This window comes from Mugil cephalus, chromosome 13, assembly GCF_022458985.1.
Source record: "Mugil cephalus isolate CIBA_MC_2020 chromosome 13, CIBA_Mcephalus_1.1, whole genome shotgun sequence".
Classification (NCBI taxonomy): Eukaryota; Metazoa; Chordata; class Actinopteri; order Mugiliformes; family Mugilidae; genus Mugil; species Mugil cephalus.
This window is the reverse complement of record NC_061782.1, coordinates 11,745,534-11,762,333: the sequence shown is the minus strand read 5'-3', so window position 1 is coordinate 11,762,333 and position 16,800 is coordinate 11,745,534. Positions and strand designations below refer to the sequence as shown.

Here is a 16,800-nt window from a genome sequence, read left to right as displayed (position 1 = left end):
CTGAGTCCTCTCCAGGCCAGGTATGTTGTCTCTCTGTCCTGCTAGTGTTTTGTGAGCTAATGCCTTACTTTGCTTACATGAAACACATCGTTTACATATTAAAGCAATGATTTCGAATGGTTTCAATCATTAAACGCAAGAATATGAAAAGGATCTAATTTGTGAGTTAAAACTAGCCGTGTCTGGTAACTTTCGTCTAGCTAGCTTAAGTCACCTACGGGTAATCTGCGCTGCCTGCACGATATGCGGTAACATATTGTCTCATTAGGCTGCTTTAAACAAAAAAAAACCTGATCTGTTTATTTGTTTTCAATCAAACCTTTCTGCATAAAAAACAAACCCTGCTAGAGCACTAAAGATTTGCCTCTGTTCTTCTTGTAGTTGCTGTCAAACCATCTCCTGACCTCTGACCCTGAATCACGTCACCAACCCACCCAACCCACCAACCCAAAGGCACTTTTAAGAGCCACATCTCTAGGACCACGCCGTGCCACATTTGTGGCCTGTTTCATGTGTTTGTGTAATGTGCTCAGAGCGTTGATAATCATTCTGATTATGTGTGTTGGTTTAAATGAAAATAAAGTGAACTAAATGCATTTCTTTTGTCTATACTGTCCAGGCATTTCATTTGCTCTAATTTACCTAAAGCTGACAAATAACACCTATGATATTAACATTGTGCATATGGGGTAAAGATGCCAGACTCAGGACTTAGTTCATTGCACCTTTTAATTACTCATAGTAACTTATATCTGTTAATAATAGTGTCATATTCTTGTCACTTTACTTAGCGCTGACAAATAGCACTTATGATATTGCATGGCTGTTTATAACAGTGTGCTGTAGGGAGATGTATAGAATTATTATAACTTTATTACATATACTTATAACTACAGATATAAAGCACTATAGGCGAAGTCAAAAGTCATTATGCATCACTATGCACATTTAGCAAAGCAAAGTAGTTATGATGCATCATAACATTAACAAGTGACTAGGCAGATATTGACATATTTATAATGCACTATTCAGATTAAAATTATAATCATTCATAACCAGTTGTCATAATGCATCATGAAGTTGGTTATAACAACTTGTGAATATGTATAGATGTAATAATGACCATTATAATGCTTTATAGACACCTTATAAAACATTATGAGTGTATTCATAGGGCATTATAAATACAACCTTCATAGAAAGTGTTACCCAATTCAATCACTTTTTAATTAACACTTTCAAGTAGCGTGAAAGGACACAGGCAGAAAACACGTCATTATGGGTTAGAAACGGACAACAAGGGTTGATTTGACTGCAGGCGGGTTGGATGTACCTCTGACATGGGGGGCGACACGGACTCCTCGAGACGCCGAGCTGTGCCATTATCTGCTGCTATTTCAATCATGCATGACCCTCCTTGTTTGCCAACAGGCAGATTGTATCTGTTAAGAGAGAAGACGGAGGGACCCGGGTTAGCACGAGCGGGCGCTCCCCACAATATCTGATGGAATAAATCCAGCAAAGCATGAAAAATATTCTGATGGAGGGACAGACAGAGCAGTCACAGTAATGGAGCTGCTAATGCGACCACTGAGGATATACCATAAACTGACTGAATGTATGACTGGGTATATATTACACACAGTTTTTTTTTTTTTTATGAGAACTTTTATGCACTGGGAGACTGGCCTTGAAGCGATGGTTCGTGCGCATCCCACACTATCACCAAAACACCCCTGAGACTCAACAAAAACAGAGCACATTTTCCACAGCTGGATTTAAATAAGTCCAGAAATAGGGTGCTGCTCTGTGCTGCAGAGATATTCTTTAAGTTGTTCCTCAGCGAATGTGAAATACACATACTAATAATGCGGTAAGATAAACGGTAGACTCAGACTCAAAACCAGTTTAATTTACAAGATGAAGCAAATAATAATAATAATAATGAAGAAACTAAGTAGTCATAGAAAAAAAAAACACAATCATGGGTGTAAGTAAGTACTCATTGTGTCATTCAGGATTAATTGATGATAAAAATGAGGGCACAAACTAGATATACATTATAACCCTAATGAGAAGGAAGACAATTTTATCATTTGACCCTCTGCGTCTCTCTGGGGAAATATACAATTGTACCAGTCATTAATGTTGCAGCCACAATGTTAAGTAGCTGGTCTACTTGTGTCATATTCCAGCTCTGGCAAAGTCAAGTGATTCCCTCTCACCAATTCATCATGGGCCGTATGCTGGCAGCATGCGATGGAAGCCTCTTTACGGGACTCCACATTGCGCAAAATGCTGCGGCTGTGAAGGCTTATATGTCGTTCGCTTGTAAACGTGCGAAAGGAGTGACACGTTTTAGCTGAACTGCTATTCTGACTCCGCACAATCCATTCATCCATCCATCCTCTGCGACTGTATCAGCGTTGTTGAGGGGAGGAAAAAAAAAAGACTCAAATGTCTGCTTTAACGGCCAGATGGAAACAATCAGGGCAATCGCCCTCCTGCTAATTTGAAACAGCCTTCCAGGACACCTCCCCGAGGCAATCACACCCGTACAACTTCAGGTAGGACTAATTACAGGTATGGAAATCACGAGAGCTGTTTTGTACACACTCGCACACCCACTGATAAATTAAGGCACGTTCGAGATTGCGAAACGTGAAAGGCAGCCTAATGTCCGGAAGAGACATCCATCACCATCCTCAGGGTGCCCGGTGTGTTTCTGAGGTCAGCCTCCGACATTAGCATAACAGTACGTGATCAGCGGGTGATTCTGCCGCCACGCTGTTTATTTGCACGTCGCATGAATATAACTAAAGCCCAATCACAAGGCTGAAGCCACCCTCAATTTTGGAATCCATGCTTTTGTGCGGCAAAAAAAAAAAAGAACCGTTCAGCGAGGTATGAAACATCACAATAACGTTACAGAGCTCTCTCCGTCGCCGCTGGCATTTGTTGCACATTTTGTTGCTTGGCATAGTAGCTTTTTATTTGGGCTGCTAATTCTGCAAAAACTCTCCCCTATGAGACACGGAGAGCATGCTCACAAAGCAAACAGGATGATGTTACTTGATGAGCTCTTGTGAACACACCGAATGCTCCGCCGGGCTAATTTGCATGCTCTGAGGAAAATATGACTATTTATAAACCAGCACTATAACTACTTTACTTGGTCTATTAGCAGGATGGCACAGAATGTAGCCCACAGCTCCACATTATCGTCAGCGAACAAACAAAAAGCCACTATGGATTTTTATTACCCAAACAAACAAATATGAATGAATGAGAAGGAAAAGAGGCTTGGGTTTGTCTAACGCCAAGATGAAACACTGTGTGATTTCGTCTCGGCCTCCCCGTACGCCGTTCACTGCAGGGTCTCACAGGACCAACAGCAGTCCCAACTTGAGGTAAACAAACTAAATCGTATAAATATTTCATTCTCTCCAAACACACAAACACCACAATATGGCTGTGATCGTTTTTTTTTTTCCTTCTGCTTTTTTTTTTATACTTACTCAGTCATCATTTATGCATTTGTTCATCTGGCTAATGCTCTAATCATAAGTGATTTGTCATCTCTAACGTCCTCATTTAGACTACGTCTAGAGTGTTTGACTAATCCGGGGCAACTTGCGTTACTGCAACTTTCCTGAGCGTCGCCTCTGAAATATTACCCGCAACGTTAAGGGACCCTGCAAATACTTCCAGCGTCGCACCTTTGCGCCGAGGTATTTGTTAAACTTGAAGGTGGGGTGTTTGTCTTTGCGATCCTGTCTGAGTGTGCCTCCTCCACAGTCCCCTGCAGAAAATTAATAATGAGGGAGGATCATCATTAAAATATTACTATTGCATAAAACATCTGAAAGTATTGGCAACAGATGGCAGTAAAACATCATGCACTGCACTGATGCCCTTGCAACAGTTCTCTCTGGCTGATAGGCAAGATGTAATGCTTTTTTTAATGGCTTATTATTCTAGCCATATTTCAGATTCTTATAAAAAGCAAATGATAATGCGGAGCATGTTAGTGGGGAATTCATAATTTGCGAGTCATTTAGTGATTTAGAGTCAAGAGTCTATTAGTTCTGGAAATAGAGACTATGCTCGACGGATTTTAATATCTGTGAGCAGACAGAGCAACTGCCTCACACATATTTTATATACAGTATATAAATATATATGTATTGAAAGAAGACAAGCACCACCTGTTACTTTGATTCTTATTAGCACAACAGGTTGTAGAGTTGCATCAGATATGACAGAGACGAGGGAAAATAAACCCCCGACTGCTTAATAATCATGAAATGTCATATCACACCCGCAACAGGAGACATCTATCTCGAGGTATCTGTTTGTTGGTTTTTTACCGTAAGTGCGACGAGCCCCGTATCAGACCGCGATCTACACCTCCACCGACTGTGGAGCCCGTTCTGGCTCTGGTGCAGTGACTTTCTCACACGCAGCACTGCAGCATTTGCTGCATAATTTGTGCTGTGACTGGCAAGCCTCAATTAATTTGGGTAGCCTGTGTTCTATCATTATATCTCCGGCAATACAATTAGACAGCGCACAGCAAGGCTCTCTGCATTGTGGAGCTCCACAAAAGAGACTCAGAGCGAGCCGGCAGGACTGCTGGTTCCCTCTTCAATGAATCTTTTATGTGAGGGCTTGTCAATGCAACGCTGAATTCTGTTTAATTGATAAACATACCTCGCCGCGGTTTTGGCACTCTGTCAAGAGGGTGAGTTTTTTTTGTTTTTTTTTTTTTTTAAAGCTCCATATAAAGACTTTTTAACTAGGTGCACATATGGCACAGCTCTTCCCTAAATATGTTTCCTCATTAATCTCCCAGAGATTAAAACCCTGTGGGAAAGTGCTAAAGATGGGTCCTGTCTACAGTTAGTGTGAAAAAGAGCAACCAATGGCTGTATACTAATTACTTTCATGAGCTGCAGAGGGATCACATTACCTATTTCTTGGATAAACATGTATAAGTAGCATGCGGTATATGTTGTGAGTGGCGCATCGTTTTCTGTACCTGTATGTCTTTTTGTGTGTGGAACATAACCAGACTCGTCTGCCTGTGGCATTAAAGACCGTCTATCTTTTACCCCAGCAGCAAGCTCACATACAGATGGACAGTAAATGGCTCTCTCTATTCCCTATTAGCAAGAGTGTTCCTGGAAGAGTTCACAGGGGTGAACAGGTGTTTCTTACTTGAACTGGTCTTGAACTCAGAAAGGCGAATTTCTGTTTCTGCGACATTAACTCAAAGGACTCCTGAAATGTGCTACTATTCTGAAATTCGCTTCACTGTATCTTCTCACTGCATAAGTCTGTTTTCTTTCTCTTACAGCAGCAGTTGCTAGGCGACATTTCACACCCACTCCTGCATTTTTTTTTTATATCAAAACTATTCAACGGTCAGTGAATAGACAATTAAATACAGTTTGAACAAGAATCATTAAATGACTTTCAGAATTGCACATGCAGCGCGAGCGGTAGCGTTTCCATTAGTCATGATCACAAGCTGATCACAAAAATGTAAAAAAAACAAAAAAAAACAATCAAACACAAAAATATTATTATTCATGCTTACATTTCATTACATTAGTGAGAAAAATAGCAGCCACAGCAACACTTTAAATTATGAATGCGTCAAGTGTATCCGGCTGCTCTGTGCTGTGAAAGGAACACATTGTTTCGAAAGACTTGAGACTTGAGAGAGAGGATGGTCTCAAAAATATAAAATCTGAATTCTCAGCTGAAAGTGTGACAAACCTAGTGGTCAATTTAAAAAGTGCAGGCTTTTACTAAGCAGGAGAGGGGCAAAATATATTTGTATTACGTGTATCAAAACCTGTTCTATATACTATTACATTACTATTATCCAAGTCTACCACAAAGAGACGGATTCACCACAATATAAAGAAAACATTCAACAATTCGGAAAAACCAGAATATATTTTAGCCAAAAGAAGCTCTTCACTAGACAGAGCAGTCACAATGGCAAGGCTCATGAGGCTTGGAGTGCCTCATGATCTGAAGTATACAACATCATCTGTTGAAGGGGTTGAGACAATGCGATGCATGAGTATGTAATGTCTCCGAAGGCCCCGGGTCTCAAGTGTTTGCTAGAATATACTGTCTGCACAGCTTCAGCTAAATGAAGCAAAGATGACTGGAAGGTGCTTGACACCACAGATGGGGCTGCTTTGAAAGCAGCCCATAACATTTTCAAGGTAAAAAAAAAAAAAAAAAAAAACTGCAGTCAGTCTCCCGATCTCAGCCCCATCGCATTTCAAATGCTGAAGTTAAAAAAAAAAGACAGCTGGAGTAAAGGTCTGGAAAAGGATCACAGAGGAAAAAAAGAAACATTTCTTGGAGATGTCCATGGGTTCCAGGCAGTCGTTGTCTTCATTTCCATTACCTCTAGAAATATACGAAACCTAAATATCGTGATAAAAAAAAAAATAATTTTTACGCTCTCATGAGGTGGTTTTACAGACGTATCAATAGAAAAGTAAAACACCTTTTTGCATTTCCCCATGACATGTGTCACTGGCAATGACGCAAGGGGTCATGTTCATTTGAAGTCGATCTTCCTCAAAGTGAAGTCTCGCATTACAGCTCATTCGCAAAACACGTACAAAGCGCAATTGTGCTTAATTGACATCACAGAAACATCGCTTTTATTTCATCAAAACTGTAATGGAAACACAGTTTCAATTGTGTCAGTGTCCAAAAATGTGTTAATGATCTCACGATTATCTCTTTAAGATATTGAGTACATTTCCGCTTAAATCGCGGCGGCGCACTTTTGTTGAAAAGGGATGTAAGTTCTTTTGACTTGGAGGGAGATCAAAAATTTTAGAACATAAGATGAGGAGCAATTGAAGTTTGAATCATAAAAAAAAAAAAGACATGAAACAACCCTCCAGTCCATCACTAAATAAGCGTACAGACAGGGTACAGGGATCTTTTTCTATCTGTGATCGACCGTAACAATGACACTTTCACAGCATCAAACGAAGACATTCAGAAAATTGAGAGAAAATTGCTGATGTGATGGCCAGGTACCTGGGCGGCGAAAAACTGAATATTTAGTGCATTTTAAACCAAAATAATGTGATGGGGAAAAAAAAAATTAACATGAAACCCTGTAAGGTGCTGGACACAAAATCTTCTGTCACAAGAAAAAAAATATTTCCAGTAAGTCATAGCCATTCCTTTGAGTGGAGAGAGAGGGAAAAAAAAAAAAAAAAACATCCACAAAAGCGGCATAAATTTGAATAATTTATAATAATATCTGCCAGGGACTCAAGAGTTCACCTATGACAAGGAAAGAAATGTGATGCTGCAGAATGCTATGTGTCATCCTCGTTGATCTTTGACTGCGTATGAATGGAAATGACTCCAGCAGTGAATGCCAAGCACAACGAGATTCAACCAATAATGTACGCGGCCTCACAAATGACACGGGGACCGTTTGGAGTCTGCCGCTCTCTGATTTAATTGTAGCAGTATTGCCCCCACAAGGTCCCGGAGGAAAACTTGCCGGCATCAAAAAGCGTGCCAAAAAAAAAAAAAAAAAATGTCCTCCCCAAATGAAAAATGACACAGCTTCCCCCCCTCTCACACTCCCCTTTGTGAATTAATATGGCGGCGCAGTGCATTTCAGTAGTGGCCTTTTTGTGTTGCCAACTTGTGCCAGTACTGGAGCGCTACAGCCTATTTGTGCTATAAGTGAAAAAAATGCAATTAAGGCTTTCCAGGGAGGGAAAATACGATTTAAAGTTGGTGTGTTGCACCACTGTTTTGCTTTTGCTTCACATCTGCTGCTCCTCGTCTGTCACACAAAAAAACGTAACGTTCGGGGAAATACGCCTAACGACCGATAGTGCGCCTGAACAAATCTAAGTTACAATACCCCGCGTCCCAGCAGCCGGCTCCTGCATTTTCAGAGAAATTACAAAGTGGATGTAAATTAAGCTCCTCTCTGCTCGTTTTAAAGAAAAGGCCTGCACTGTACGTTTCATCAATACGGCAGCCAACCTGGATCATTCTGGCGCTTTAGCGCTCCACAAACGGCAAGTGGGATTCATTCAGTTATGTTTACTGTCAGCACAGGCTGCTAAATTGTTAATTAAATATTCACAATGTCTTTTATCCCTTCGTAGGGGGTGATTAGCAAGATGGAGTGGCGAAACATTGTTGAATAGCATTGTGCTGTAACAGAGGGAATTTTGAGTAGGGTGAGAAAACCAAATAATCCTAGCTGAACTTTGTTTTTGTTTTTTTTGCACACTATAGTGAAAGGAAAGTGGAGTCCTAGCACCAGTTATCAAAACTACAGTGCATAGTCCCACATGGATGCAAAAAAAAAATAAAAAAAAAAATAAATAAAGTAGCACGTAGAATGTTGAACTGAAACCTCATATCACCACTTTATGTCAAAAATTCTGCATCAGTGCAATAGTGAGCCGGCTACGTGCAGGCTATTACACGAGCGTCTTTCTGACGTGTCAGCCCCACAGCACTCGACGTGACAGTTAGAGTGGTGGCTTGACAACACGAGCGGCGGAAGAGAGAGAAAAGAAAGTGGGGGATTCAGAAAAGTCTGTGTTCCAGTGACTTCAGGCAATTTGGATTTTCGCTGTTTGGTCGTTGGAGCTTGGATTATTTACAGTTAGACGATACAACCACTGGCCTTCTCTGCACAGGTGCTGACAACAGCAAGTTGAGGCGGCCCAGCGCTCGGAGTTGCCAACGATCATCCAAGGAAAGCGGGTATTCGGCGCTCAAACACGACTAGGTGATGTCACGCGATCATTTGCATATGAATAAAATTGCTGAAGCGATCAAGAATAAACAGAGGCAGAGCCGTGCCGGCTGGCCCTCTCCCACTTCTCCCACTGGCTCGCTCTGCCCCACAGTGATGAGCTGTAAGCCTGTGTGTGCACTGCGGAGACAGAAGATCAGCAGCTCGCGGGGAAGCATTGTTGATCGGAAATATTGGGAGGGGACATGCAGAGCCAGTAAATGCGGGTGGATCAGGTTCAACATTTGGTACCAAATCTTTCGCCAAATGTTTAAGAGTCGACTGTTTTTCTTTGATAAACCAGAAGACGAGTAACATTTGTGGCTTTTTAACGAATCGCTTGGCCCAAGGAGGTGCCAAAAAATGCTAACTCTAGCGATAAGCGTGGTGAAACGACAACGGCAGTTTCTTTTGATAATTATTGTTATCTAACAAAGCTAAAAGCATTTAACTCCAGCTGAGTCATTGCTATGCTATTCATGCGCTATAGCACCATTTTCCTTGGGCACAATCTAACATATATTTACATATATGGTCTAGGTAAGTAACATCTACACAAATGCCAAAAGTTTCCCAGCAGAGCACTGAATTGTCACAAGACACTTCTCCTGTCAGTGGTTTTAATGTTGGGGCTGATTGGCGTAAAGTGATCTTATCAAATACTTTGACATGCATTTTAAGTGTTTTAACAGGGTTAAGTCTAAACAAAACTAGGCTTGCCTGATCATGTGTGCTTCATTTTGAAGTAGAGAAGGGTCACAGACCTTCTGCGTGGTAGGACCTCCACCTAGACTACAACGAGTTCTGAATTTGAAAATGACTGGGTCGGGCAAGACGTGAGGATTGTCTTTGGTGTCTAGCCAAGATTAGACGGTCTCAGCCACTTACAAGAAAATGCTCCACAACTATTTGGTGAAATGACCAATTTTCTCAGCAGAGTGAACATCAAATGTCAATGGAGTTAGATCTCTGTGAGCATTATTTGTTAGTGATCTACAGATGACAGGGACGGTGACAGAATGTGAGAGGGTAATCATTCCAATGGACGAAAAAACACAAAACAAATATGTTTATAATTTGAGATGAAGTAAGTGTTAAGAAATAACACACATTAATAAAACACGATTTAGAAATGTGTATGTCTCTGTATAATTTCCTGCAAGGCGACATCTGGCTTTTAGCACTCAGCACGCCAAAACTGAGGCTGCCTGTTGACTGGACAGTTTGTTTTGCTTGGACACTTTGACACGAGTGTCAAGGACTTCACTTGGCCCAAAGTGCTCAGAGATGCAGGGCATTAAAGTCGGAGCTTTCATTTCAGTTCTGTATAAACGTGGGATCAGCTCTCTGGTTAACACTAATGGGGAGAGGTAATGGACAGATAAGCTTTCAGAGGGTTTCATCAAAAAAAAAAAAAATAATAAATAAAATAAAAAAAAAGCCTCTTGACATTACAAACTCCCACAGAACATAATCAAAGAAGAGAGCACAGAACATGAATGTGCAAAATATGTTTTTTGGATCTTATCTCGTTTTACATAATGAACAGTTTGGCCACTGATGTGTTCAACAGTTAGTACAAGGCTAGTATGTATTAGTTGTTTTACATGAAAACCAAGCTACTAGTTCATCTCAGTCTAAAAAACACAGTTAATAACAAAGACCACATTCAACACTCATTAGAAAAAGCTGTCACAAGTGAGACAGTGTTAGTGAGTTTAGCAAAGGAATATTAGGGAACATATAGGAAAGTAGAAGAAGAACATCATACCGGATTGTTAATGATGTCCATCTGTTATTATTGATGCTCTGGCCGACAACTGCACTCAAAACACGACTGCCACCGCAACCAAGTTTGGCGACAGGACTTCCGTCTTGAAGGAACACGTGAAGGAAGCGATCCCCAAAGTTCAGCTCCTGAGCTGAGATGGCAAGTAAACGTGGTTAGTATAAAGTCTATATCACCAGATTAAACACATTAAGTAAGCTACAATACTTGTGACATCCTAACATCCTCTGTGTGAGAGAGATTTTAAATAAAAAAAAAAACAAACAAAAAAAACAACAATAAGGTGCTGAGAAAGAGACAACAGTTTGTCATTAGGAGAATGGTGTTATGTAACTTTGGTAGATGGGCGGTGGGTGCAGGGATACATAGAATTGTCTTTAGTTAGGAATATGGCCACATTTTCATAATGAGCCTCAGTTTCTCATAGCAGATATTTGGTAATCACAGAAAAAGTACAGGTACTACTAATAACAAAAACAATGGCTTTGTTCTATTCAAGTGTCCCTGTGGGTCAGCCAGAAGACAAACTAAAAGAGCTAAATGGAAATCAACGACCATGCATTTTATTTTTTTATTTTTTGACCTGTGTCCATCATGAAAAACGTCTGTGATCTGTGAAGCCCAACTCTCATCCCAGCTTTCCTGCTCAGCAGCAGCAGCAGCAGCAAAGAAAAAAAGGTGTTAAATGTATTGTATCAAAGTAGGTATGAGTCAGAGTGTGTTGTCTACAAGGTGATATTTGTTGTGACCAACACCCGAAAAATGAAGACCTGAGGAAAGATTCCTGTCAAACAAATGCACTTTCGCAGCCAGTAGGTGTTGTAGAGCACGTAGTTTACACTGCAGCCAACTCTATAATTAACAGAAGCAGCACAACATCTCTCCTCCAAGAATAAATTCTTGTGAGGAACTGACTCACTCCTGAGTCAATATTTTTCCTTCAAAGATTCAGCTTGGATAGGCAACTGACAAACAAGTCAATTAGTCTAAACAAAGTTAAAAGTAATAACAATTAAAAAATAAATAAATAAATAAGTACAAAATGAGAACTTATTTGAAAATGGTTTGGAGAATAATCATCAGTTCTCACTGAGGGACAGAGGAACTTGAGACTGATTGCTCCCACCTGCGAGGGAAAAATGGCCGAGGAGAGGAACTGATTAAAGATTAATCCTCTTGATCGCTGCTGCAGAGGCAGTTTAAGTAGAAGCCGTTAGAAAGTAAATACGGGACGCCTTGACCCTCACATGACCGATGGAAACAGATGATGGATCAGAAAACACCCTCTGGACCTTGGGGTCAGACAGATCTCGATACACAAACCTACTCCTTTCAGGGTCCGGGCTGTAAGAAGCACTGTTCATCTGGGGCTGCATGGATAACAGTTAGCCTTGTAAGCCATGTTATTGTTTGACGGAGAGCAGTGAGTTCCCTGCCAGAGGAGATAAACACCAACATGTGTGTCCCAAAATTCATAGGTTTCCAGTTGTTGTTGTTTTTTGTTTTTTTGTTAACCACAAGAGGGGGGTGAATGGTAACCTAGGTAATGTTTGTCAGAGTCAGTGTCTGAAGTCAATAGGCAGGAAGAGCCTTTGACTTTGACACCACATGGAATTCAGTTTATTCGGTTTACTTATTTATTTTTTTATTTTTTTTTACAATCTGAAGGTATTTATTGCATAACAGGTGCAACAGCTCATCCTCATACTGAAGGCCAAAACTGGTGTAGGATGCCGTCATTAGTTATGTCACGTCCGCTACGTTGTATCACTCCACTCCGGTACCTTTTAGCACAATGGGAGATTCTGAGGCTCTTGCAATTGAGACAGTGCAGAAGGGGAGCAGCAGACAGCAGCAGCAGCATTAATCCTCCCACAGGCCACTACGGCCTTCGGGAGGGAGATGGAGAGAAAACGCACACCGGTCCAGCACTGCTGTCTAAGAAGACATGAGCAAAGGGAAGCAACAGAAGAATGCAGCTCTTTGAGGGAGCCAGAGATAGAGCGGGAGTCTGCCACTCTCGCCCCGCTGTCAGTGAAGGCATGGTTACAGGGCAGATGACAGAGCAGCAATGCCAACAAGGCACACAGGGCAGCTAAAATACAGAGTGTGACAGGGGATAGCAAACCCAGACGGAGGTACTGAGTTGGTGCAAAATAAACAGGGCTGACCTCTTTGATTTCACAATGACAATGGTAAATGAGCCAGGACAATCAGAAACAGGGCTGACGTGGCTTCCTGGGTTAGGGCTAGGACAGAGGTGGGTGGGATGCAGACAGTCTTATATCTTAGCAATGTGTGTGTGTGTGTGTGTGTGTGTGTGTGTGTGTGTGTGTGTGTGTGTGTGTGTGTGTGTGTGTGTGTGTGTGTGTGTGTGTGTGTGTGTGTGTTTTCTTTCACGAAGTGATGTCATGGGTGGAGGATTTAGACGCGAGACAGAAACGGTGCAAAAGCCGAGCTCCTTGTTTCAAGGCTGCATGGAAATGATATGAAAGCTCCGAACAATTCCTTGAGGGTAAGAAGGTCATCAAGAAAATCCCAAGCTCTTTGTCGGAGGGACGCTATGCTTAGCTTAATATTCTGCACTCTGATAATGCATTTTCTAAGCCGAAGTGGAGGTCTTTCTTGTAATAGGACTCAACAGGGATGCACTTAACAGTGCCACATTACTGACTGCTGTTGCAGCGTCGACCTCTAGAGGAATATCTTGCTCAGATAAACCACGGTTTCCTCACTGTTGTTCTGCAGAAGGATATGAATCCTAATCCCTGACAGATAGCAGCTATGGAGACAAAGTAGTTAGCTACAGCTTTATTCAACAGAATGTTTTTTTAATGTTTTTATATATATTTTTTTTTTTAATTGTTTTGTTTGCCTGCATCACTTGGTTTACATCCAGCCTTAAGTGACTGAATTATACAAGGTCATTCAGTAATTTAATCCATCTTCCTTTTCCTCTGTTCCTCAGGGATCAATCCTCGGTCCTCTGCTTTTTATATGGATCACGCTGCCAGCATTTCATTTCATTCAGAGACAAGATGTTTGCCATCATAAATATCCTACTGGAACTTGGTTGCGCATATTTCTGCCTCTTTGAGACACAAAATGGATATCCAACATGCTTTTTATTTACAGCTTTAATATGTTTGTAGTATACCATAACATTTGCCCGTCATAAATATCATACTAGAACTTGGTTGGACATATTTCTGCCTCTTTGAGACATGGATATCCAACATGCTTTTTATTTATTTATTCAACCCTTTAACTCAAACTGAGTTCAGAAATCTCCCATTTTATTTCTTGTCATCACGAAAATTCGACAAATCTCAGAACTATTAAAGCTGAGTTAAATACCAAACAGTGTGATCACATAAAAACACTTAAATATACGTTATATTTGATGTAAGAAGCTTCTTGTAAGCGGCAGAAGAACAACAACGGTCCCGTATTCATCCCTAGTTGGTAAACTATTTCTACTTCTCTACCAGCGAAGACAGCAGGCTGAGTCTAGCATATTCAAAATTCAGTTATGTTTAAACAAGAGGAGAAAATTTGATCACATCGCAGCAGCGCTACAATCTCTGAATTGGTTTCATGTTCATTTTAGAACTGATGTAATATAACGGCAAAACATTGCTGGCACACATGTCGTTATAAGACCATCAGGCGTCTTAGGTCATTTGTCAGACCACAACTTTTTCCAGGCGTTAAACCAGAAGCTGACAAAGCTTCTTTTACTAGCACTCAATCTTTTAGCTTAAATAAAATCGTCCGTCGGTATGAAAATTGCTTGTTTGCTCGGGAGCAGCTGGAGAACCGGCTACCATGCACCGTTTCATGTGACCACAATAAAACTGATGAGTTGTCATTACCAGTGTAACTTTGCGATTCCCCTCGAGAGACAGTAATTTGTCATATTTGTACCCACTTATTTAGCTGGCATTCTAATTCTGTACCTCGTCAGAGCAAGAGGAAGGGTTACCGAACATTTCTCATGTTCTTCTTTACTCGTAAGCAAATGTTCAGTTTGCAGCATGGAACGAGGGCATCTAGTGATGTCTGCGAATTCAAAGAAACAAGGCTCCATATCCCATCCCTGTTGCAAATAATTGCTTTTGACACTTTTCGCTTGTGGCATGGTTAAGAGAGCTGAAAGAACTTGTGATGAGAGCTTTTTCTGGAAAGCCTGAAAATGAAAATATGCACCAAATGTTATGGTATACTACAAACATATTACAGCTGTCGGGGATGGTTTCTGGCAGCGCGCACATTTCTGGTGGCTGAGAAAAGACAAAACTGGAAGTATAACTTGAGGTAACAAACAAGCAAAGATGCAACGTTTAACACCGTCACTTGATGATTATTTTCAGCGAAGTGGGATTATCGTTCTGAAGCAAGAACCAGGTCTCTCCGCCTCGGTTTGTGTTGCTGCAAATGAAGTCACCTTGAATAGCACGGGGAGGCTGAAATATCTGAGGTTTTTCACCTGCACATACTCTAAGCAAAATCTAAGCAATTTTTTAACTGACAAGACGCACAAATAGTAAGACAAACTGCCTCAAAATAGAGCATGCAAAACATCGAACCCTGAAAACACTTGAGAGCATGTTTTTGTGGATAGATGGCAAGTAAAAGTATAATTATGCTTAGCAAATGATCATCCGCATTATCACCAAAATGCATATTCAATGGAGGCTGTCTAGAGCTAATGAATGCAGCAGCAAAGAAAACCACACAAATGCAACCTCTAACTACAGGAACAAGCCTTCGTCTCCTCTCAAAGGCGTCGTTTCCGCTTAGCGCCATAACTCATTTGTTGACAAATATTATTTACTATAGATGTCAATGTTGCCCCATCTTTTATTTTTCTATTTTTCTTCTGTGTATATTGTTCCCAGCCGTCCCCATGGCCCTGTTACTCCTCGCCGAACCTAACAGAGCGTTCGTCCTTTTGTCAGTGCCTGTCACCTGTTCTCTCTCTCACCCCCACCTCCTTGTATTTTTTCTTCTGCAGCTGACAATTGAAGTCCAGGGGGAGACACGCGGGTTCGCTTCGGGGAGAGGTGTAGAAAGGGGAGCGGGGAATAAGGAGCAGGTCTGGCGAAGAGATTCTCCGCATCTCAATACGCGTCTTTCGGTTTTCTTCTGATTAACTTTGTCTGTTTGATCTCCAGAGTCTTCTTTTCAGTTCCTATCCTCTGATGTGAAAAAGATGGTGCGCTATAAGCCAGGGAGCATTACTAGATAAAAGGCAGCGCGCCCGCTATATATGCTTTCTGAACATTCATCTCCCTTCATGACAAGGCACACACTCTGCTTCCTGACTTCCACATTCTGCGGCAATGAAATATTGTAAATATTACTAAGAATAGAGAGCAGACTGTTTTAAATGAAGCAACTAATCTGAAAACTAAATATATATATATATATATATATATATATATATATATATATATGCTTTTATATATGTTTTCTAATATACACTGTGTTCACATCTGGTGAAAGCTGGTTTTCGATGGATATGGCATCAAGCTGGCACAGCAGCCAAATCTTCAAACTACCTTTTAAATCTGTAAAAGCTTTAGACTCAGGATGCACACAGGGAATTGGTGGAACTCAATATAAGAGGCAATTCACGACAGGATGGTGGGGAAATTATCTTGCATCAAGCCTCAAGTCACATGTGATTTAAAAACTATATATTTTAATCAAATAATCCAAATGAATCCGGGAATAATAAAAGGAAACAAACGTTCTTGTTTCTATCATCTCACATGTTTCTGTTCCCTGCGCACTGCAGGACGTTAAAATTACAAATCACCACGAAGAAACAAAGAGAACGACTTTTATTGCTTGAGCAAAATTTCAAGGTGCACTTGTAAGTTTATAAAATCTAAAGTCGTCCATGTAAAGTGAACACCGTTTGTCATTTGGAGCTACAGTGTATCCTCAATCACGCACTGAAAAACATTTCAAGGGGAAAGCAAAATATGACATGAAAAATATACACCTATATTCCCCACAGCTGTATTCTTTTTTTGCTCATGCTCCGATTTCCCGAAAAACACAACCCAAAATAAACATTAATTCAAGTGTGGGGTAACCGCTTCGCTTTGCAATTATTCTGCTACCCTTTTCTCAAACCTGTCATTTAACAATTTCAATCCTAGCGTTTTAAATAAAT

At 40.8% G+C, this 16,800-nt stretch overlaps 1 protein-coding gene across 1 annotated transcript in view; it reads right to left on the bottom strand.

The window, feature by feature from the left end:
• The window catches only part of eys (eyes shut homolog), a 165,001-nt gene that overhangs the window by 34,482 nt on the left and 113,719 nt on the right, over positions 1-16,800 (bottom strand). The window contains exons 41-42 of the mRNA XM_047602144.1: positions 10,596-10,746; positions 1,334-1,442 (exon numbers count right to left, since the gene is read on the bottom strand). Of these exons, the coding sequence (XP_047458100.1) occupies positions 1,334-1,442; positions 10,596-10,746 (260 nt within the window). The remainder of the gene's footprint in view (positions 1-1,333; positions 1,443-10,595; positions 10,747-16,800) is intronic.